The 23,387-nt window shown below is 43.9% G+C and overlaps 1 protein-coding gene across 1 annotated transcript in view; it reads right to left on the minus strand.

The window, feature by feature from the left end:
* Positions 1 to 2,015: 2,015 nt before the first annotated feature.
* The window catches only part of HGFAC (HGF activator), a 31,528-nt gene continuing 10,156 nt past the window's right edge, over positions 2,016 to 23,387 (minus strand). Inside the window, exons 3-11 of the mRNA XM_083630575.1 lie at positions 22,708 to 22,839; positions 18,707 to 18,817; positions 12,935 to 13,109; positions 12,520 to 12,605; positions 11,456 to 11,708; positions 7,961 to 8,100; positions 7,373 to 7,513; positions 3,743 to 3,891; positions 2,016 to 2,297 (exon numbers count right to left, since the gene is read on the minus strand). Of these exons, the coding sequence (XP_083486701.1) occupies positions 2,106 to 2,297; positions 3,743 to 3,891; positions 7,373 to 7,513; positions 7,961 to 8,100; positions 11,456 to 11,708; positions 12,520 to 12,605; positions 12,935 to 13,109; positions 18,707 to 18,817; positions 22,708 to 22,839 (1,379 nt within the window). The 3' untranslated portion in view covers positions 2,016 to 2,105. The remainder of the gene's footprint in view (positions 2,298 to 3,742; positions 3,892 to 7,372; positions 7,514 to 7,960; positions 8,101 to 11,455; positions 11,709 to 12,519; positions 12,606 to 12,934; positions 13,110 to 18,706; positions 18,818 to 22,707; positions 22,840 to 23,387) is intronic.

Consider the following 23,387-nt stretch of genomic DNA (forward strand, 5'->3'; position numbering starts at 1 on the left):
TGTAGGGTTTTGGTTGCCTCACATTAAAAAAAGGATATTGTAGAGTTGGAACGGGTTCAAAAAGGGCAGCCAAAATGAACAGAGGGGTGGCACATGGCATTTTTTACTCAAAAGGCCAGTAAGAGGAGATATGATAGAGGTATATACCTTATTTTTCGCCCTATAGGACACACTTTTTCCCCGCCAAAAATGAAGGGGAAATGTGTGTGCGTCCTATGGGGCGAATGCAGGCTTTCGCTGAAGCCTGGAGAGCGAGAGGTGTCGGTGCGCACTGACCCCTTTCGCTCTCCAAGCTTCAGGAAGCCTGGGGCTGGGGTCGGGGGAAGCTCGGGCTTCCCCCTCCCCAGCCCCGCAGCTGGGGGGGGGAAATAATTTTTTTTATTCATTTCCCCCCCAAAAAAGAGGTGCGTCCTATGGGCCGGTGCGCCCTCTAGGGCGAAAAATACGGTAAATTATGCCTAGCGTGTAGGAAGTGGAGAGAGATTTTTTCTTATTTTGTCTCCCATAATTGACTAGATTCAGGGCTCACTGGAAAGGAGGCCTTCAGGAAGAGTAAAGAAACCATTTTTCTTTCCCGTCACCCTTGAACTATTCCTCTACTGTGCTATGGCTGCCAACCCCGAACATGAGTGTTTTAATTGCTGTATGGAAAAAAGTGGGGCCTCTTGCATCAAAATACTTATGGTAATATTAAATGTTAATCTTCCAATCACTTCATTCTGTGCTTCATCTGCTGGCAACCACAGACTTAACTGCTGGTCTCATACAGTCTGCCCAACTGAAATCCAAATTTTAGCTTACCTGTGGTTGGACAGCAGTACCCCTCCCCAAAAAAAACCCCACCAGTAGCAGTGAAGAGTCGTTTTTGTACATGACGAAAACCATGGAAGTCCCTCTCTAGACAATGGGTGTGTGCGTTACTCTAATATTCCTTATCTCCATAGTTTCGGCTGCTATCAATATTCCTGCTATCAGTATTTATGATATATTCCTTGTTCATGACCTGCGCAAGCACTTGCATGCAGCTAAGTCTTAGAGTGTGGGCAGTGCTAGGCTGCTGCACTAGTTAAATGTTAGATCACATGCTGAAAGGAGTAGACTTCATGCTTCCCTGTTCAGTTTGTTGACTCCACAATTGCAGTACAGCAAATAATTCTCTCTTGCAAGTGTTTTCCAGAATGCCAAGTGAGGCATACTTCCTGCACTGAAGGAAGTATCTCTCTCTCTCCATAAGAGAGAGGGGGAGTCCTTTTAAAACAGGGGGTAGTGTTAAAGCAAGGTAAGTACTCTGCAAATGTTTTGCTCTGTGGATACCTATCCTGTTTCTCTGCTTCCAAATAGGGCAGTAAAATGGAGAGGGCCATGTCAGTTCAGCTCTAGGGCTAACCACAGCATAGTTCAGGCATGTCCAAAGTCCATTTGGGGGTCTAATCTGGCCCGCCGGTCAATTTAATCCAGCCCCCTGGCAGTATATGTCCTGGGGTAAAATTGTAGAAAAAGCTCAGCAACTTCAATCCTAAAAAACTAAAAAAAGCTCAACAACTTTGGTTGGCCCTCACGCATGTTCACTTCATCAAATATGGCCTCTTTGAAAAAAGTTTGGGGGCCCCTGGCATAGTTACTGGTGACCATAATGACTATGTACCACCCCTATGGTGCAGTGCCTGATCCTGACCGCTCCCACACTCTGATTACAAAACAAACAAGCAAATCCCCAAATTTCAGGTTTTACACAATTGGCTGCAAGGTGTACGTTTCAATTAGATTGTTAGTTTTTAGTTGAATTCTCACCTATGTGAAAATATGTGTGTATATCCTGTGTATACATTCATATAAAAGTTTATAATTTCTATTTCTATTGTCCTTTTTTTTTTTTTTAGAATAATGCACATTTTTTGTGGGGTAATGTTTTGGGACCTTTTAAACTGACAGCTTAGGGCTTCATCATCCTTTCATCCAGCCCTGAAACAAGTCCATTATTGTGAAGTACGGTAGACAGAAAGACTTGGCAGAAACAGGTGGAACAGGGTGCCTTTTAATGACAACAGTTAGCATTATAAACAATGACGGTGGCAATCCATAATTTTAGCAAAATGTGAAATGCTTCATCTGGGTAAGGAACTACGGCTGCTCTTTTGGAGCCGGTTTATCTTCTCATTTATCCAGTCCACATATTTGGTCACTCTTGTATAAACACCAGGCTTCCTAGTTTTGCCACATCCATCACCCCAGCTGATAATGCCATACAGGTAAGATACACCATCCTTTTCACAGGCCAGGGGGCCGCCAGAATCTCCCTGTTTCAAAGATAAATTTAAGGACAAAAGTATTTTGCTATGCTTTCCATTATTTGGAAAGATTGGCTCATTTTATTTATCATAGGTTTTGCAAATGACAATCTCTGCGTCTTACGAAATAATTTTGCTTGTTGTAAGCTCAATAACATTGCAAAAGGAGACTAGCTATACGGCTGCAAATAAAACGTTTTAAGTGTGTTTTAAGCGCAATATACAATGTGGCACTAGATGGCAATGGTGAGCCTTATGGAAAATTCAATGTATTTTTAAACGTGCTTTTTAAAAAAAGCAGTTTCAAAGCGGTTTTTATATGTGTCTAGATTCCACCTGGTATACAAGCTGTGTAATAAATTGGAAAAATGTAAATAAGAAAATGGGGACCAAGCATGCTCATATTCCTTGCCAGTGTCATAAATTGCCAACAGTGCAGGACACTGAGAGGCCTTTCAAAACAATTGCCAGATAGTTTGGGCCAAATAATTAATGCTCATATGGTTGGAGTATTTCCTTGAATATTTGGGCAGGGCCTTTCGGTGCTCACCATTTATAGTGGAATAGTTGCTGGAGGCAGGGGCAGTTGGCATCTTGCCACACAACACTGGCATCCTTCAGCTGGTAGTCAAGAATAATGTACTAAACAAACCCTCCCTTTTTTATACTACAAAACCCCCAACTTCTATGCAAGATCTGGAGTGGATCCTCAATACTTTCAGTTGTGGGTCAGCCTGAGAAAACTGCAGGACAATAAATTGTTCAGCTCTAACTAAAAACTCCAGGAGGCAATGAAGTGGAATGAGAGGCAAGACCCCAGGCGTCAAAGAATGCCTCCCTTCAGCTCTTCAGCTCCAAACCTGAGGTGCGGCCCTACATGTAGAACTGACATATTTCACTTCAGTTCCTTCTTCACAAAAGAATATCCTCTGGGAATTGGACATTTTTACGATTTGCACCCATTGATGGCCCTGCCCATGCATTTTAAAAAAGTAAATGATGGAGTTGATAGGACTCATAATAGCACTTAAAATGTGGAATTCTCCAATCTCCAGAGGAGTCAAGTCTATATCTATATATCACTCTCTCTCTCTATCATTCTGGATTAGTGCAAGAGCACGTACCTGGTTAGGAGTGGTGAGTTCAGATTTTTGAAATGGAGATCTCAATCTCATCTCCATAGTCTACATTTCAAAAGGGATTTATCTCCCATTAAGCAGAGATGGCCGCTCCACTAGGCTGCTCCACCACCCCTTTAAGAAGAGAACTTACACCAAACCCAGTATTTTTTTGCATTCCCTAAGGAAGGGGGAGGAAAGATGTCCTACACAGCCCCCCCAAAAAACCCAAAAAACAAAGTGTGAGCCAAACAGAAATGACAAGAGGGATTCCTTGGACTCTCACATTCACTCTCTTGTACAAATTTAATTCAGGCAGAAACTCAATAATATTACCTGGCAGGCATCTGATTTACCATCAAGGTAACCAGCACAGAACATATTTTCACTAATGTCAGCTCCATAAACATCATAGTTTTGACATTTGTAATCAGGAATGATCGGAACTGATGTTTCTTGCAATACTTTAGAGTAGCTGGATGAATCTGTGGAAATAAATTGTATAGAAAACAATTAATTCTAACTAGAGCAGAGTAGATTAACATGAAGTGTTTGAAGTGCTTTGCCAAGCACTCTCCCAAGGGTTGGATTCAACAGTAGTCCTTCTCAGAGGAGACCAATCAAAATGAATGAATATGACTAACAGATCCATTTAAAAGGGTCTCCTCTGAGTAAAATTTAGTTGGCTACAACCCGTAATAGTTTACATATTTATGTTATGGTTTATATGCTACGTTTTGGCTCAGATGCCCCCAATGTTGTGAACGGAATATTTATGCAAAAATAACAATAATAGAAGTACAATCAGTGCAGTAAATTAAAATAATATAAAATAGCAAAATAAAATGCAGTCACACTAGTTATATATTTGCGAGCTGGATTCATGTTCAGACACATTTTCCCCAGGGTGGTGTAGTGGTTAGAGTGTCAGACTAAGGGGCCACTAGGTGGCGCATCGGAAGATGGCTGACAATAACATCTCTCCGACCCACACGAGGTAATTTGGAGGCTATGATGGGGGTAATTAGCCTCCTTAACCCCCCCAGGATTGTGGGGGGGACGGCCCTTGCCTGCTGTGCCCTATACCACCCCCGAATTTGTGGGGGTGGGGGCACTAGGCACAAAGCCCTCCTGTGGGATTCCGGCACTCCTGGACGCCGTCCCTGATTCGCGCCGCTAGTTGCAAGCATCTTCAAAAGAAACAATTTGGACGAGATAAATTGCACATGCTTCAAGGAAAAAGGGGAGTAAAGACTGCTGACAGAAGAGATCTCTGATAACAAGACAAGAATAAAATATGAGAAGATACGTCAAGATACGGTATGACAAATGACTGAGGGGGGAGGGGGAAAAAAACCTGCCTTCCTTTTTATTATGTGATTTAACAAGAATCCCCTCCCCAAATGAGTCAGGAACTAAGGACTTAAGCTGTGGATTTAAGGCTGTGTGGAGATAAATTTTCAAACCAAAGCAATGTTTCAAGATGAAGCTGGAAAGCTAAGAGTTTTGGAATGACGCAGTTAAAAATGCCGTCGCCATTTTGGGAGGCATTGTTGGAGCTTTTGGGTCTGGGAGGAGAAAGAGAGAAATAGAGTTGTTTACATACGTCTCGGTGGGACTTAAGAGCGACAAATGCCAAATTTATGATGGAAAGAGCGATGTTATCTACGAAGGAGATATATGGAAACCATCTGGACTTAGTGGAGGAACGGGAAATCCACACAGGATTATTATTTTGCTTATCGGCTTAAGGAGACTAACAGAAGAGATCGTAAAGGAAAAATAGAAATTATATGAACAAGATATGATGTGGAAACACCAAGATAAGACTGAATAGAATTATGAATTTTGTCTGGACTGATTGGGACTGATTTGGACATTAACGCAGTAATAAGAAGATGATCTGAATCCCCCTTTGGATCTTGAAGTATGGGTTCCCCCAACAAAATTTTAAAATTTGGCTTTGTAATTTGGAATTTATGTGATGTGATTTAATTTGATGTGATTGGCCAGTTAATAAAAATTATTAAAAAAAAAAATAGAGTGTCAGACTAAGATCAGGGAGACCAGGGTTCAAATTCCTACTCAGTCGTGAAACTCACTGGGTGGCCTTGGGCCAGTCCAGTGTCTCTCAGCCTCATCTACCTGCCAGGGTCATTGTGGGACTGAATGAGGAGAGGGAGAACCATGTGCACCACCTTCAGCAACTTGGAGAAAAAGGCGGGATATCAGTGCAAACCAACCAACCAACCAACCAACCAACCAACCAGACAAATAAATACTATTCTCACTTGGAAGCCAGGTTAATTGGCATCCCCGCTGCCCACCCTAGTCCAGCTGCTTCAGTTTCGCACCTAGGAGCAAGCCCACCCACAAGCAGTCACCCGGGGGAGTGCCATCACCCTCATCACACCCCAAAGGAGAAATCCTCGGGGGGGGGGGCTGTCCCTATCATTGCCCTCCCACCAGGGCTGGCCTGCTCAGTCACTCGCTGCCCAAAAAACCTGCTAGGCTTCCCCTGGAAACAGGTGTGGCCAAGTTCTAACTCTTGCTCTTCACAGAGGCCAAGCCTTATGCAAGAAGGGGCTTCAGCAGTGTGCTTAAGCATTTAACTTGACAAATATTCCATTTACTTCTGAGCATTTCACTAAGCCAACTCAGAGAATCAGAAAGGAACATTGGACTCCAAGCCATACTATTGTAGAATGCCCTTCCTAGCCTACTACAGTGGTACCTCAGGTTAAGAACTTAATTCGTTGTGGAGGTCTGTTCTTAACCTGAAACTGTTCTTAACCTGAGACACCACTTTAGCTAATGGGGCCTCCCGCTGCCATTGTGCCGCCACCGAGCGATTTCTGTTCTTAACCCGAGGTACTATTTCTGGGTTAGCGGAGTCTGTAACCTGAAGCGTCAGTAACCTGAAGCATCTGTAACCCGAGGTACCACTGTACTCCTGAAGTGACAGTCAGATGGGTGGCATATAAATTATTATTATTATTATTATTATTATTATTCCTGTATAATCCCATTCACAGTCATGGTTGACTGGCATTGCCTTTTGATCACATAACCATTTCTTTTTTTTTTAAAGATATTTATTGAAGTTTTCAAAAAATAAAGAAAAAACAAAAGAGAAATTAAAAAAACACACACACATAGAATTTACATTCCTTACTTTCAATAACATATTTCCCTGACTTCCCCACACCTCCCCTTCTTGTATTCCAGTTCCAATTTTTAGTTCAGCAAGTTCTTATCCCCAAATTTTACCTTATTATATTTAATTCATTTTAGTTAACCAATTTTAACATAAACCTCAGTCTTTATACATCAGTACTTATTCTTAAAATCTTTTTCTAAGGTCGACCCCAATTCCCTTCCACGAATTCCCCATTTTTATATAAGTAGCAAAACAGAATAAAAAGAAACAAAGTATAATTGTACAGGGTCACATAACCATTTCTTTCTGGCCCCTAATTTTCCTCTCCAGCGCTTATTTTTTTTCCTATAGTTATTCTGAGGGCTCCAATTCCCATTTCTCTCCATACCCCCTGGATCATGTTGTAGGCAGAAAGGCAAAGGGCCGCTGTGCAGGACCAGCTGTAGGAAAGAAGTCCCTGCACATTTCAGCCTCTGAGGATTTAGTGGCTATTACAAAAGAGAAACTACATTTTAAAACTGGATGCAATGTCTAGAAAGCACGTGCCATACTTTATGCTGCACTGTGCTAGAATTCTGCGGCAAAAGTCAAAGGACATTTCAGCAAAACAGAGCTAAATCATGCTGTCAATAAAATAATTAACAGGTGATAATGTGTTCTTGAATTGGCCAAAGAAGTGATTCAGTTGACAAATCATCTGCATGAAGACTAAAGTGATCATAGTTCTAAGTCTTGCCTACTTAGAACATCTGGTTATGTCTCTGGTCAGTATCAGTAGCACGCATAAAAGCAATATTCTAACTTACTTTCATGTAAGTGTCCCCATCCTGCAATTTGGCATTTCTGATTATCTGGAAAGGACATTCCCTTTTCCGGCAGGCAGATTGGTCGAACAAACTGGGACTTCACTGCACAGCGTTGATTCACCTTCTTCAACTTAACTAAAACTGCAAGAGAAAATAACTTTTTTAAAAAGATCACAGAAAGTGACTGCGGACTGGTTCACTTGATTTTGAAATCATCAAGCAATGACCACACATGGATGACCCAGCCCTGCAAGTGAAGAGCTGAGATTTCAGGTACTACTTTTTTTTTGGCCTCTCACCTTTGTTCAAAAAAGCACTTTGCCACTAGGAATGGGTGGAATCATAAAGTTCTGGTTTTTATCAAAAGCTTTCTGCAGCAAGCAAAGCAGATCCATTTTGATCTTCCCAAACTTTAGAGTGGATTGCCCTATTGAGGGCAACGCCTGCAGTTCAGTCTGGCCAGGCACAGGGAGCCAGAGCTACACTTCCGGTGTCTGATGGGTGGAAGGGATGGCAATATCACTGCCCACTTGGCTACACCTCAATCCACACACTTAAAACTAAACCAGAAAGAGGAAAAAGGCTCACCTATATCATTTTCAGTTGGGTTGTATACTGTGAAGTCAGGGTGCATGAAGTACTTCTCCACATCAAATTCTTGAGTAACAGCTGTTGTCATATTAAAAAAATGTTGTCCCAAAACAATTCGAATTGTTGACACCAGCGGACTGAAGAAAAGAGGAAAGAAAATGATGAAGAGAATGATGGTATTAAGCTACATGATGCATTTTAAATATTTTATTCTTATTTATCTGTATATTTGAATGATTTTGTTATGACCTTAACAAATACACTTACTTCCTTCCTATAGGTAAGGAACAGAATATTATAGTATTATAATATTTAAATTTGCTGATCCAGCAAATAACATTTTGATTGGGGTGTCAGGGTGCCAATGTAACGTTGTGAGTTGCAGTCGTGATGCTATAAGCCAACTGAAACTTAGGCAGTAGCCCAGCAGCAGCAGAAGAAAGAGCAGAAATGGGCATGACAGCCATGCTCGCCAAATGAAGAGTAACATTTGGTAACACAAGAAACTTGCTTCCAAAAAACATTTTGTTGTAAGGAAAATGAAGGGGGAAATTCAGAATAGCAACTGCTTAACAGAATGTTGTATCACCTCCCCACAAACAAACTGGGAGGAATGCTCAGTAAATGGGTTACCTGGAAGTAACCTTGGTTTGACATAAACTATTCTTCCATCCTGTGGATTTAGTTCTGCCATTGGGCTGCTGAACTAGTGAGGATGTGGCGCACTGATTCCTTATGATTAATGTGGATGCAAATGAGATTGCCAGCCACAGTCTTTAACTTATAGCAAGGGACCGTAAGACTCTGGGCAGGAAGCTGAAGGGCACAGGTGCCTTTTTCACCACTGCTTCCTGTTGAAGGATGTGACCCAGGAAGAGAGAAGAAAATCCTAGAAGTAAACCACTGACTGAGCAGTTGGTGTTGTCAATAAGGATTTGGCTTCTTGGACCATGGTCTCCGCTTCCTTGAGGAGGGACTTCTGGCAAGAGATGGGTTGCACCTCACCGTGGAAGCCAACAGTTGCAAGAAAGGTTTCTTTGGCTATGTCTGAATCAACAGAAAGAACAAGCAAGTAGTACTTCCTCTGCATGGAGAAGACAGAGACATGCTATAGGATGACAGAGAGAATGTGGAACTGCTCAACACCTCCTTTGCCTCTTTCTTAACCCAAAAGAAAGCAGTACTCAACAGAATACACGTTGCAAGGAGGGAGCTGCAGCCCCAGATAGGAAAAGAACACCTAGCTACTTGAAATGTAGAACTCTCCAGGGCATGGCGCACTACACTCAGAGGTACTAAAGGAGCTTGCAGATGTAATCTAAGAATTTCTGTCTATAATCTTTAAGAAATATTGGCTAACAGATTAGGTTCCTGCAGAGTGGCAGCAGGCAAATGTTGTCCCCAACTTCAAAAAGAGGAAAAGAGAAGACCCAGGTAAATAAATACCAACCAGTCAGCTTGACACTGATACCAGAAAAGGTCCTGGAACAGATAATTAAATGGTCAGTCTGTGGGCACTTAGAAAAGGATGCCGTGATTACTAAGAAACAATCTCATTTCTTTTTTTGATAGAGTTACAGGATTGGTGGATCAGGGCAATGGTTTAGACATAGCATTTCTTGATTTCAAGTCCCCCGTGATATTCTGGTGGAGAAGCTGGTGAAATGTGGGCCAGATGAGGCAATTGTTAGGTGGATTTGTAGCTGGTTGACTGGCCAAACCCAAAGAGTGTTCACTAATGGTTCCTCAACATATTGGGAAAAAGTGACAGGTGGGGTGCTGCAGGGTTTTGACCTGGGCCCATTGTTGTTCAATGTCTTCGTAAAGACTTGGATGAAGGACTTGAGCTGATACTCATCCAATTTGCTGATGATCCTCATGGTCCCTTCCAACTCTACAATTCTATGACACCAAACTGGGAGAGACAGCTAATACTGCAGAAGACACAATGGGGATTCAATATGACCTTGACAGATTGGAGAACGAGGCATGAAAAACCAGCTGCACAAATATAAGATGGGGGACAGCTGGCTTGCCAGTAGTACATGTGAAAAGTGTCCAGGGATCTTAGCAGGCTGCAAGCTTAACATGAGTCAACAATGTGATGCAGCAGCAAAAAAGGCTAATTCTATACTAGGCTGCATCAACAGAAGTATAGAATCCAGGGAAGTAATAGTCCAGCTCTATTCTGCCTTGGTCAGACCACACCTGGAGTCCTGTGTCCAGTTCTGGGCACCACAATTTAAGAAGGATATTGACAAGCAGGATTGTATGCAGAGTAGGGTGACCATGAAGATAAAGGGTCTGGAAACCAAGGCTTATGAGGGGTGGTTGAGTTGGGTACGTTTAGTCTGGGAAAGAGGAGACTAAGAGGAGATATCTGAGCCATTTTCAGATTTCTCAAGGGCTGTCACATGAAAGATGGAGCAAGCTTGTTTTCTTCTGCTCCAAATGGTAGGATCCAAGCCAATGGCTTCACATTACAAGAAAGGAGACGCTGATTAAACATCAGAAAGAACTTTCTGATGGTAAGAGCTCTTCGACAGTGGAACAGACTTCGTCAGATGGTGGTGGACTCTCCTTTAAGCAGAGGTTAGATGACCATCTGCCATGAATGCTTTAGCGGAGGTTCCTGCATTGTAGGGTGTTGGACTACATGACCTTTGGGCTCCCTTCCAACTTTACTATGATTCTAGATTTAAACTGTAGAATATGTAACGTCAGGTATGCAGCAGGTAAAGACATGACTGGGTCAAAAGTGGGGTTGCATCCGTAAAGCCCTGTGCATAGTGCCCAACATTGCTGTTTGGAAGCCCCATTGTTCAGGAGCTCATTGGAGCTTACAGAGAGCTGCGTGTGGCACTTTGAAGCATCAGAGTTTCAAAGCAATGCACACACATCTCTGCAAGTACCGACAATCAGCTGGTCCCCTGATGATCAGCAGAGAGCTGTGAAAGGAGCTTTAAAGTCCTGGCAATCAGCAGTTTGTTGGGACTCCAAAGTGATGCACACCATACTTGTCAAACTTGGCCACAGAGGGTGGGGAAAATAAGGATTCAGCTGCCAGCCAGTTTCAGTTCCCCCCGCTCTGATAGATGGGAGTTGGGTTTCGCTATATTCCTGGCATTGCTTCTTTAATATAACATCAGCTGCACCTTCTGGGAACTGCTTTTTATTTATGCTTGCTGTTCCAAACTGCTAAATACTGTTTCAAAATATAAAAAGTTCTGAGAGTCCCATTATATAAAACACAATTCCTTTACAGTCTTTGTGATACCTGCAGGCTAGTGCACATGCTAAGAAGCTTTATCTTTGTATTATTGCTTCCCAGGGCCCAGAACCTGCTTCTAGAGGCTCTGAGCATTAGGGATTCTTGCCTCAAACTTCATTCCATCTTTGCTCAGGGGTCTCACATGAAACATTTTGTTTGATTTAAAAGCATTTTGAGGCACGTGCAGTGAATTTCAGATGAAATCAAAGCATAGGCTCTACCTATCAGCCAAACAATGCGCAGCTGTCACCACCCAACAAGAACGAAGAAGGCTTCCGGCACAGAAATTTCTCCCAATATATATGCCGGCCAGCCAGGGATGTGATCCTGGCAAGGAGGAAGATCCTCCTATAATTCTGGGTCTTAAGAAGTTTCGCTTCTTATGTCTTCTCCCACATAAATTCTGGACCACAGCAAAGTCATCAAAAGTTTCCGGGGGTGGGGGTGGGGGTGGCGGCCGCCTTCTTCTGCTCCCTGAGTGAAGAACAGACATATTTAATCTTTTACCCATTTTTACTGCTGAATCTTTACTATTTACTTTAAATAGCTACAGAAATATGATTACAAGGCAAAGAGCTCTTTTCTGATTATGGCGTCTTCAGAGTGGCGTAGCAGAAGTGGAGCAGCTTAGTTTAGGCTGCATCTTCTCGTTCTGGGCATTTCCTGCTTGCTGCTCAGCCTGATGCCATCCCACTAACATCAGAATCACCCTGCTTATGTCATTCCTAGTTCAGCCTTTGATGTTAGCATTCTGCTTCCCTTCCCTGTAGTGCTATGTTCCTTTGTTGCTGGACTTGGGTTGGATTGAGCCATTTTATTCATACTAGTGAATAGGGTCTCAAACTCAAGCACTTATCAGCCAGATGCACCCCAGTCCTTCAGAACCACATCATGCGCACACAACCTCATACAAATCCATCTCTTAGTCTCTCGGTCCTTCCCCAGGAGCAGAATTGGGCAGGCTGAATGCCCCAAGTCAGCCTTGCATGAGAACGGACACAGTGGGCACAGAAGTCTTTAAGGATTCATCTTTACAGAACAGCGGCAGAACTTGGTCTGGAGAGGAAGGGGAGGCATATACTGGGCTGGGCTGGGGGAGACAGACAGGACTATCTATGGAGCTGTTATCTTCTCCAGAACATTCTGACCTCAAACATAAGAAATGGCACATGACCTGTATATGGAAGGGGAAAGAGACTTGTTCCTCCCTTACATTTACTAATTTCACTTCTTCCCTTGCTTATGCTAACTTCAAAAAGCCCCATGGATGCAAAATGTTACTTACGACATAAAGTAACATTGCAGTATTCCCAAGATACTGAGTTTTCTTTGACTGTGTAGCACCATGGCTCCTTGTCTTCATCTGGGTTTCTAACGGGGAAGAAAAAACATTTGCCCCTTGATGTTTGGTGAACATTGCTTTTGTCACTAACCCCACCATTTTTGCCTCTTATGCAAGTTTTGGTTTTCTTCACATACCTTCAGTTCTAAACCCAATTTTCTCTCTGGTTTCTGTCTGCATTATTCAAGTGGCTTTGCTAACACAGAATACCACACATCTATCAAAGTAGAGAAGAATATGTGTGCATGTGCATATATGTGTGCGATCAGAGAGTCACTGGGGTGAGAACCAGGGTGTAACCCACAAATGTCTCTATTTTTACTTGTATTTTCCTCTATCTACCAGCTAATTTTCTTACCGGCAGTATGAATGTGGTCCCAGTCCCAGTTGCACAGGGTTTTCAACTATGTCAGCATGAAGCTCTTGGTAAAGGAGATCTGAATTCCATGGCAGACAATTATCTCCAGAAATTGTCTTTTTCTCAATGCCCCTGTAGTCTGTCCCATTACCAGAATAGCAAAGTTGGCTAGGACCTGGATAAACATACAGAAGTCTTAAGTAAACATCTGCTAGCATAACATTATCCACTTATTTCTGTGAGGGAGAGGGTGGCGCTGTGGTCTAAACCACTGAGCCTCTTGGGCTTGCCGAATGGGAGATTGGCAGTTCGAATCCCCACGACGGGGTGAGCTCCTGTTGCTCTGTCCCAGCTTCTGCCAACCTAGCAGTTTGAAAGCACACCAGTGCAAGTAGATAAATAGGTACCGCTGTGGCGAGAAGGTAAACCGTGTTTCTGTGCACTCTGGTTTCTGTCACGGTGTTCCGTTGCGCCAGAAGCAGTTTAGTCATGCTGGCCACATGACCCTGGAAAGCTGTCTGTGGAAAAATGGTGGCTCCCTCAGCCTGAAAAGCAAGATGAGTGCCACACCCCATAGTTGCCATTGACAATGTCCAGGGGTCCTTTACTTATTTACACTGCTTTTTTTCTGGGAGGACGCAAGGATACGCATACCCCTAAACATTTTGTGAATCTAAGTTTGAACTCATTAAGGGGCAGTATTTCAATATGAGTAGGAAAATGAGAGTACCCCTAAACATTTTTTTAAGAAAAAAAGCACTGCCTATTTACCTTTTACCTATCCACTTATTATTTACACACACACACACACACACACACACACACACACACACACGTGTGCTTGTGTACTACTTTTATATCCTACCATTCTTCCAAGGAGCTCCAGGTGGCGTGCGGTGATCTCTCTCTCTGCATTTTGTCATGACAACAGTCCTGTGAGGTAGGTCAGGCTGGGAGATAGCGACTGGCTCAAGGTCGGCAGTGAGCTTTATAGCTATTTTAACCTTGGTCTCCCACTTCCTAGCCCAACACTCCAGCCACTGGTTCTCTCTTGGTCCATATGGGCAGTTGGTCTACACATTGTTTATGACTAACCAATATATAAGTTAGTGATAACAGTGGCATAGCATGGTTTGCCAGTACCCAAGGAAAGGCAAGTATTGCGCCTTCTAACCCTTTCAGGGCTGGATGGAGGCAGTGGTGGTGGTGGGGAAGTATCTTCCCAGCAAGTAAAGGGGAGGATCCAGTGGTTGCAGCCATTATTATTATTATTATTATTATTATTATTATTATTATTATTATTATTACCATTTTTATATCACTTGATATATTTTTTAAAAACCAAACCCTCAGAGTGGTTTGTTTTTCTTTTGGAATTCCCCCCCCCCAACTTTGTGCCCAGGGCAACAGCCCCTCTGACCTCCCATGCTACACCACTGAGTGATAAGGCAGCTTGTGTTGGAAATGACCCAAGCTGCTTCCAGCAAAACGGGGAAACATTTCGGAATATTGAGGTGATCCAAATTTGTCCTACCCCACCCCCCACATCTCAATGTGACCCTAGTCCCACCCACCCCCTCTTCACCACACCCTGATTTCTCCAGCCATCTTCTCCTTTCAGCTCTATTTTCTGGGCCAGCACTGTTGATGGTGGACCTGACTGTAGGCCACTGGGAGAGAACATCATTGCCTTCACATTGCATCAGCCCTTCGTGAAGCTACATTTCCCAGGGCAGGACCACTTGTGGCATTGTGTGCTGCTGTACAGTACACAGCTTGGATAGAATGGATCCTGTTCTCACTATAAGCACACCTGACTGCCCAAGGAAAGGTGATGCCGATGTTATCAGCCCCAGCTGAAACCTATGACCCACTATTTTTTTTTTGCAATATGTCTGAAGAACTATGAATGGCAAGCATGGTGTAGTTCTGTTGCTTTGTTGAGTATTTAGCAAACTCTGAGAACTGAGCAGTTTTATTTCACCATGTTTGCCTAAAAATGTATCTCTGTTCTTGCAGCTGTTCTTAGTCTTACTACTTTTCTCCCTTTTAAAGCATTAAATTCTGCTGGATTTTGCCACCTAGTGGTAAACAATAAGAGCTGCAGTTTCTTATCTGCAAAGTTTCACATCATCTGTACAATATTATTTATTTATTTTTTAAATTATCTTTTGTGGATGAACAATGAATATGACAATGAAAATACAAGGACTTCAGGGCAGCTTGGGTCGTGGTGGTAGTGGGTTCTCCTCTGCTTTTTGGCCCTCTTTACAGCAGGGGTTTAGAAGACAGCCAAAGGGAGATGGGGGTAGGCCAAGGTGTTGAAAATGGTATAAGTGCAATTTATTCTGAACAAAAAGCAAAATTGATTGTAAATAATGTGGTTACAGAAGAATTTCCTATTGAGAAAGGGACACGACAGGGATGCCCAATATCCCCACTACTTTTTATATCGGTCCTGGAGGTCTTATTAAACATGATTAGAGAGGACCAGCTGGTTAAAGGGATTCAGGTCGGAGCTAAACAGTATAAACTGAGAGCATTCGCAGATGATCTAGTTTTAACATTACAAGAGCCAGACACTAGTACGAAAAGAGTTTTAGAACTAATACAAGTATTTGGTCAAGTAGCAGGATTTAAGCTGAACAAACAGAAAACGAAAGTATTGGATAAAAATCTAACAGTGGTTGAAAGAGAGAGGTTTCAGAGTGAAACTGGTTTAACGGTAGCAAAGAAGGTGAAATACCTGGGGATTAATTTGACATCTAAGAATGTGAATTTATTTAAAGATAACTATGAGAAATGTTGGTCAGAAGTTAAGAAAGATTTAGAAGTATGGTCAAATTTGAGACTTTCCTTGTTAGGCCGAATTGCTGTTATTAAGATGAATGTCTTGCCGAGAATGTTGTTTTTGTTTCAAACATTGCAGATTTTGGACAAAATGGATTGTTTCAAGAGGTGGCAAAAAGATATATCTAGATTTGTCTGGCAGGGCAAAAAGCCCAGAATAAAATTTAAGATACTAACTGATGCAAAAGAAAGAGGGGGGTTTGCCCTGCTGGACTTAAAGTTGTATTATGAATCAGCGGCTTTCTGCTGGCTGAAAAGTTGGCTGCTTCTTGAGAACACAGACATTTTGGATCTGGAAGGGTTCAATAACAGATTTGGCTGGCATGCATATATATGGTATGACAAGGTTAAAACTCATCAAGGTTTCAAAAACCATATTGTTAGGAAAGCATTATATAATGTTTGGATTCGGTACAAAGATTTGTTGGAAAACAAAACCCCCAGGTGGTTGTCACCAATGGAAGCTAAGGAAGTGAAAAAACTTAATATGGAACCCAAATGGCCAAAATATTGGGAAATTATAGAACATGAGGAGGGAAAAGTGAAATTGCAGAGCTATGAGAAATTGAAGTCAAAAGTAAGAGATTGGCTTCATTACTATCAGATAAATGAAGTTTTCAAACTGGACAGGAAAATTGGCTTCCAGGTGGAGAGGTCAAAATTAGAAACAGAGCTATTGGAACCCAATACTAAGAATCTGTCAAGAATGTATAACTTGCTGTTGAAATGGAATACACAGGATGAGACGGTTAAATCAGCTATGATTAAATGGGCACAAGACATTAGTCATAACATCATGTTTGCTGACTGGGAACAGTTATGGACCACCGGTATAAAGTTCACGGCATGTAATGCCTTAAGAGAGAACATTATGAAAATGATATATAGGTGGTACATGACCCCAGTCAAGCTGGCAAAAATTTACCACACGCCCAATAACAAATGTTGGAAATGTAAGGAAACTGAAGGTACCTTTTACCACCTTTGGTGGACGTGCCCTAGGATTAAGGTCTTCTGGGAAATGATTTATAATGAAATGAAAAAGGTGCTTAAACGCACTTTCGTGAAGAAACCAGAAGCTTTCCTCCTGGGCATGGTAGGCCAATTGGTGTCAAGGAAAGATAGGATGTTTTTTATGTATGCTACAACAGCAGCAAGAGTACTTTTAGCAAAGTATTGGAAGACACAAGAACTACCCACACTGGAAGAATGGCAGACCAAGGTGATCGACTACATGGGACTGGCGGAGATGACTGGCAGAATCCGTGACCAAGGGAAAGAGACGGTGGAGGAAGACTGGAAGAAATTTAAAGTTTATCTTAAGAATTGCTGTAAAATTAATGAATGTTAAAATGTCTTGGGTAATGCAAAATAGAATTGCAGTGACAAACAATTGGACATGAAAAAAAAAAGAGTTAAAGAAAGTGATACAAGAAATTGAAATTAGGGGTTGCTGGAATGATTTAAAACAGGGATGCAGAAAGGGGAGGTACGGGGAAGTCGCTGAAAGAAGGTTTTAGGAAAGAAAGGTCAATAAATTATACATGTTTATATGTTTGTTTGTCTATGTATTGTGTTGTATTGTCTTTTAATATGTGTTGAAAAACCCATTAAAAATTTATAAAAAAAAAAAAAAATAGAAGACAGCCAAAGGGAGAGCAACTGTGTCAGCTAAGGTGCTGAAAAAGCAAGTTAAATGTGATGGCCCAACACAGTGAATGAAGAGTAAAGTGGTCATTGTAAGAAGCAAATATCTGGTTAGCTAGCTAGACTCCTTGCCCAGCCTAATCAGTTGCTATTTTGTCCACCAGACTGTAGAAAAAGCATGAATTGTTGGCTTGGTGGCAAAGAGGGGTGATTTGGATCCAACCTAATCCAGTTTCTAGACCATCTGACAAGGTTGGGCATATGGGATAGTTCTAGAAGTCAACCCTATGAGGAGTGGGGAAGGCATGGCTGCTGCCCACCCCCTGTCCCCACCCCACCCCCTGCCATCCACTAGACTGTTTGTCTAGTAATCTAGCCAACCTTTCCTTGTAGCCTATCTGTCCAAGTTAACTCTGCCCCTAAAAGCTTAGCCGTTTTGTTTTTTTCTCTCCCAGCTTGAGACAAAAGACTGCTATCTCTCTCTCTTTCAACTCTGATTCTGTAAGTAGTTCCTTTCAAGATAAATCTTTTCCTGCATGAATAAAGCCTTTGAACTCCAAAAACATAAGTGATAATTTCAATCTCATTCACTTGAGCTGCAAGCTCTCCTAACACTAGAAAAGGTAGACCTTGCCATAGGCATGCATGCACTAGGACAGACTACATAGGGCTGCCTTTGAACACAACTTGGGAACTTTAAGTGGTACAGAATTCAGCTGCTCAAGGTGCTTGCCAGGTTAGTCAAAGCATATGACATAAACTCTATACCAGTTGCACAGGTTGCCAGGATGCTCCTGGGCCCAATTCAAAGTCCTAGTTTTGGCTTTTAAAGCCCTAAAGAGCCCTAAGAGCCAGGTTAGTTAAAGGGCTGCTTACTTCTATATGGACTTGACTATGCCTTAAGATTGGCAGCAGTGGCCCTGCTTGGTAGGTTTTAAATACTATATTGTAAGCCATGTTGAGAAGTCAGAGCAGATAAAGGCTTCTGTAAAGCAGCCTAAAAATAAACACGAGTAAATAAAATGTCCATATTGACAGACAAGCTGTGCCACAAGAGAGTCCAGAGTTCCAATAATTTTAAATCTAGTCCATCCAGCTCTGGGAATCAAGCATCAAGGAGCAGGGAGCTGTTTATCAAATTCCAAAAATAAATAAATTATGAATACCTCATAGAAGGGTCCTGGATATAGCATAAGCCTCGGTGATTGAGGCCTAAATTCTGTGGAAGGAAATAAGTCAAAGATCCAAACTGAGTGAAAATTGAATACAACTCACCAACATTGCAGTGTTTTCCTGCCCAGGGTGTTTTGCAGTCACAGACTGTTTCGTTAGTGAAGACGATCTTCTTGCAAGTACTGCCATGGGGGCATGGATTGACAGTGCAGCCTGCAAAGTGAAGTAGAGGATTTATCCACACTGTCCTGCTCTGTCCAGGCAGAAGCCTGCACTTTAACACTCCGTGTCCAAGCATTTCCTACCCCACACCCCAGTTTCCCCCACAAAAACTTGCTCTTTAAAGCTGAATCGGAGCAAATGTCAATTCAGGTTTTCTGAATTGATGTTTGCTCCAGTAGAAGGTTTGTCCACACTTACCTTTCCTCTGCTCTTTCTGAGCGTGGATGCAATTTAAAGTTCTGTGTCTGAGCAGCCTCTCGCTTTTCACTCTTTAAAGTTCAGTTGGGGCAAATGTCAATCCATGGAAAACCTGAACTGACGTTTACTACGATTTGCCTTTAAAGAACGGGTTTTAAAGCTCCGGAGCAAGAAAAAGGATGCTTGGACGCAGAGCATTAACGTGTGAACCTCTGCCTGGAAGGTAAGCCTTAACATGCACCCAATACCCACAGAAACGGCCTAAAGTGTTTTTGTGATAAATGCTGAGGTGCACATTACTAGTAGGAAAATCCAAAGGCAAATTAAAACTGGACCAACCCCTTATTATCCCCAGAGTCTCACAGAATACATATAGAGATTGAGATATATAATGTCAGCTGAATTGTAACCGGAATAGAATAACATTCCTGAAAAATACTTTAAAAATCCAAAAGACTCAGGTATAAGAGTCTGAGGGAGGAGGAAACTCTGGGACTTTCAATGGCTGCACCATGATTGACCATGAACACACCAAAACAACACAGTGGTACCTCGGTTGAAGAACAGCCCTGTTTACGAATTATTTGGTGTACGAATTCAGCAAAACAGGAAGTAGTGTCCCAGTTTGCGAACTTTACCTTGGTCTACGGACGGAAGCCGGACGATGGAAGGCCACCGGCGATAGGAGGCCTCATTAGGGAAAGTGCGCCTCAGTTTAAGAACAGCTTTGATTTAAGAACGGACTTCCAGAACAGATTAAGTTCATAAACCGATATTATATATCGGTCTGTAACCGCTTCAGGTTACAGACTCTGCTAACCCAGAAATAGTACCTCGGGTTAAGAACTTTGCTTCAGGATGAGAACAGAAATTGGGCGGCGGCGGCAGCACGGCGGCAGCGGAAGGCCCCATTAGCTAAAGTGGTGCTTCAGGTTAAGAACAGTTTCAGGTTAAGAATGGACCTCCAGAACGAATTAAGTACTTAACCCAAGGTACCACTGTATACTTTCCCCCTCTCCTACTCCACTCACCCCATTTTAATTTAATTTTTACATTTATAAGCTTGCTTTTCCTCCCAAGGAGCTCAGGGTGATTCACGTAGGCCTTTCCCACCCCCCCCACCCTATTTTCCTCACCACCAGCCAGAAAGCAGCAGTGCCCTCCATGTGGGCACACACAAAGCTCTGTACGCATATGCATACACATGCACACACTGCTTATAGGGAGCAGCAGCAGCAGCAACCCGCAACCCCTATTTCAGGCACACAATTCAGGCACACCCCCCCAGGGGTGAACGAAGGCTAACCAACACCCGGGGCGGGGGAAACCGCTGGTTGCACATGCGCTGCACCGCTGCGTATAATGCACGTATGGTGTCACTACATACGATGCATGCATGGTGTCGCTACGTAGGGCACATGTGTGGCGTCACTACGTACAATGCATGCGTGTGACACCACACATGCATTGTACGTAGCAGTTTGCTGCCGGCGCCACCTGAACATCGTACGGACAGTGGCGGGATCCTCTGCTCACGGCTGCAGCGGCAGTGGACCGATCCTCTGATTGGGCAGTGCCAGTGACAAACTATGTACAGCTGTCAGAGCTGCCCGAGGTCCCAGCTCACAAAGGACCAACGCTGCTTCGTTGTTAAGTACAAAAGTCTTTATTGAAGTTCAGTTTCACTTCCAGAGCCGCAGCACGCAGCTCTACGTCTCACTGTCAGACCGCTGATGATCCCTCTGAATCTCCTCCCCCTGTACACCAGTTTAAGACCCTCGCCTTGCTCCACCTTTTCCGCTGCTCTTTCCTCCTCTGGGTCCGCCTGCCCGCCGGGGTCTCGCCCTTTCTAGCCTCTTCTGACGCTGATTCCCCTGAGCCTTCTCCCTCCCTCCGGCGGGCTTTAGGAGCTGGTTCCCCATCCGGGTCTCCTGCTGTCCCGCGCGCCTGCACATTTGAACTTGGCGCGCGCGCCCAGCCAGCAGCTTTCCTCCTGACCGTTTCACTGCTGCTGTCACTGCTTCCCCCTTCGGGGGGGGGGCTAGCTGCAACTGACCTCCCCTCCATTCCCCCACTCTCCGATGGAGGCGTGGTCAGCCCTGACTCACCTCCTCTGCCGGCTGGAGGGGACGCTGGCCCTGACACATGTGACTCTTCCCCCCCACTACGCTCTGGTGGGGAAACTGGTCCCGATCCCCCACTGCTGCTTTGGGGTTCCCCTCTGGCTCCTTGTTTCTGGTGCATCCCCTCTGGGACCCCCCTTGCTCTGACCATCGGCGCCCCCTTCTGGGAATCTTCTGATTCGCTGGAGAAGCTCATGGAATCTCTCGGGCCACTGTCATACTCCCCTACGCTGCCCTCGGATTCTTCCCCTTCGCTCTCCAATTCCTTTCTCCCCAGTGCTCCTGCTCCTGATTCCCTGACAACAGCGCATGCGCGTGACACCGCGCATGCGCTGTACGTAGCGGTTTGTTGCCGGCGCCGCTTGAACGGCGTATGGACGGTGGTGGGATCCTATGCTTGCAGCTGAAGCCGCGAACAGAAGATCCTCCACATGCGGCTGCGGCAGCACAATGGCTGCTCACACCGCCGCGCCCAGGGTGGTGGGGCGAGCACCACACGGGGTGCCTTCTTGTCACCCCTCCAGTCATGGCACCTGGGGTGCACCGCCCCCTGGCCCCCTTGTGATCCCACTGTCTCCCCCCCAAACACATACGCATTGCAGAGTGTCTGTCCTAAAGTGACTGAAACAGCCACTTCACAGAGGCAATCAGCAGGACATGCAATTTCCTATTTTTTTTTGCCAAGAGAGGAGAAAGTGCACAGCATTTCTGGTTGTCTCTCCCTTCTTGCAGGCAAGGAAGCTGGTGCTGCAGTTCAGAAAGGGGCTTTAAAGCCTCTCCTCCTTCTTCCCACTCTCCATAGCACCAATGATCCTTCCCCACTTTGCCAAGAAGGAGAAAGGACCACTCCACCCTGTAGCCTTTTTAAAGTGACTGTGGCTTGGGTGGGGAGCCGAGTGAGGAAATATAAACCCAGGAGAGGGCAAAGAAACAAAGGGCCCCACCCAGCACCTCCCTCTGCCCATTGGGTGGATGCCATCTTCCCAAGTGGGCAGCTCTTCAAACATAGGGAGGCTGCCAATGGAGGCAGCGCCATGGGATTCCCATGTATGGAGCAGGGCAGAGGCAGGGGGTGCAAAAAATGATACAAAAATGACTGTGCCTTGAGAAATTCATTTGTGAAGGCAGGACCACCAACTATTCTGAAGTGGTGCCCATGATCTTGTACAAAACCACTTAAATTGTTGAATAACTTTTAGAACTTTCGGTCAAATTCAACCTGTGAGCAGCACATTATCCAGAAAGTCCAGTACAGTTAGGGTAAATTAAGGATTTGAAAACTGAAAAGGAGGTGAAGAAGATAAAATCCTTTCAGGGAACTTAAGAGGATACGTGAAATTACTATCATGCAGCCACTTCACAGATTACATTTTAAGATGCATACCTTTTAATTGCTATAAGTGATTTAAGGCTGAGAGTATGACTTCTTCACTACTCTATGCATTATTTAATGCAATTCAACTTCTGTGTCTCAGTCATTTTATTTTTTTATCATTTCACTGGACTACATATAAACAGATTAGCAAACATACTAAAATAAAGCATGCAGTATAGAAATACCTGTGTGCTGTGCATATTGGCAGTTAATTAGGTTGTTAACGCATGTGCATTTCTGCACTATCCCTTGGTAGATTCTTGGCCAGCTTTCTCCAGTTGCAAAATATTCATGCAGAGTTTCATCAAAGCATTTTTCTGCAGTTTAAAAAAAAATGCAAATAGCACATTAAGCCTTATTTATTTATTTATTTATTTATTTATTTATTTATTTATTTATTTATTTATGCATTAAAAGAAACATTGCTGGAGAGCATATGAAGATGTTCCTGCCTCCAGCCCACCTGGTCCATCACCATGACCAACCAGGTGCCTGTGGGAAACCTGGACCTTCTCCCTTTCTGCAGTTCCCAGCAGGCCCATGTGCAGCTTGTCTGAGGCCCAGGGTAGGAACAGGCGCGTAGCTAGCTGTTCTGGCACCCGGAGCGGCAGGGGCAGGGCAAGCTGCCCACAGGGGCGCTGCTGCAATCCACGCACAGGGGTGCCGCACAGGGGCAGCACGGCGATCCGTCCGGGGGGCGGTGTGGCGATCCGCCATGGGGGTGGCTCAGTGAGCTGCCCATGGAGTCTGCCTGGCAGACGCAAGCCCCACGCTGCTGTTTCGGGCAGTGCAGGACCCCAAGCCATTGTGTCACTCCCAAGAGAGACGTGTGGCTCAGGCGCCCTGCAGACCAGGCCCTGCGGTA

This window comes from Podarcis filfolensis, assembly GCF_964270895.1.
Source record: "Podarcis filfolensis genome assembly, chromosome: 9".
NCBI classification, from domain to species: domain Eukaryota; kingdom Metazoa; phylum Chordata; class Lepidosauria; order Squamata; family Lacertidae; genus Podarcis; species Podarcis filfolensis.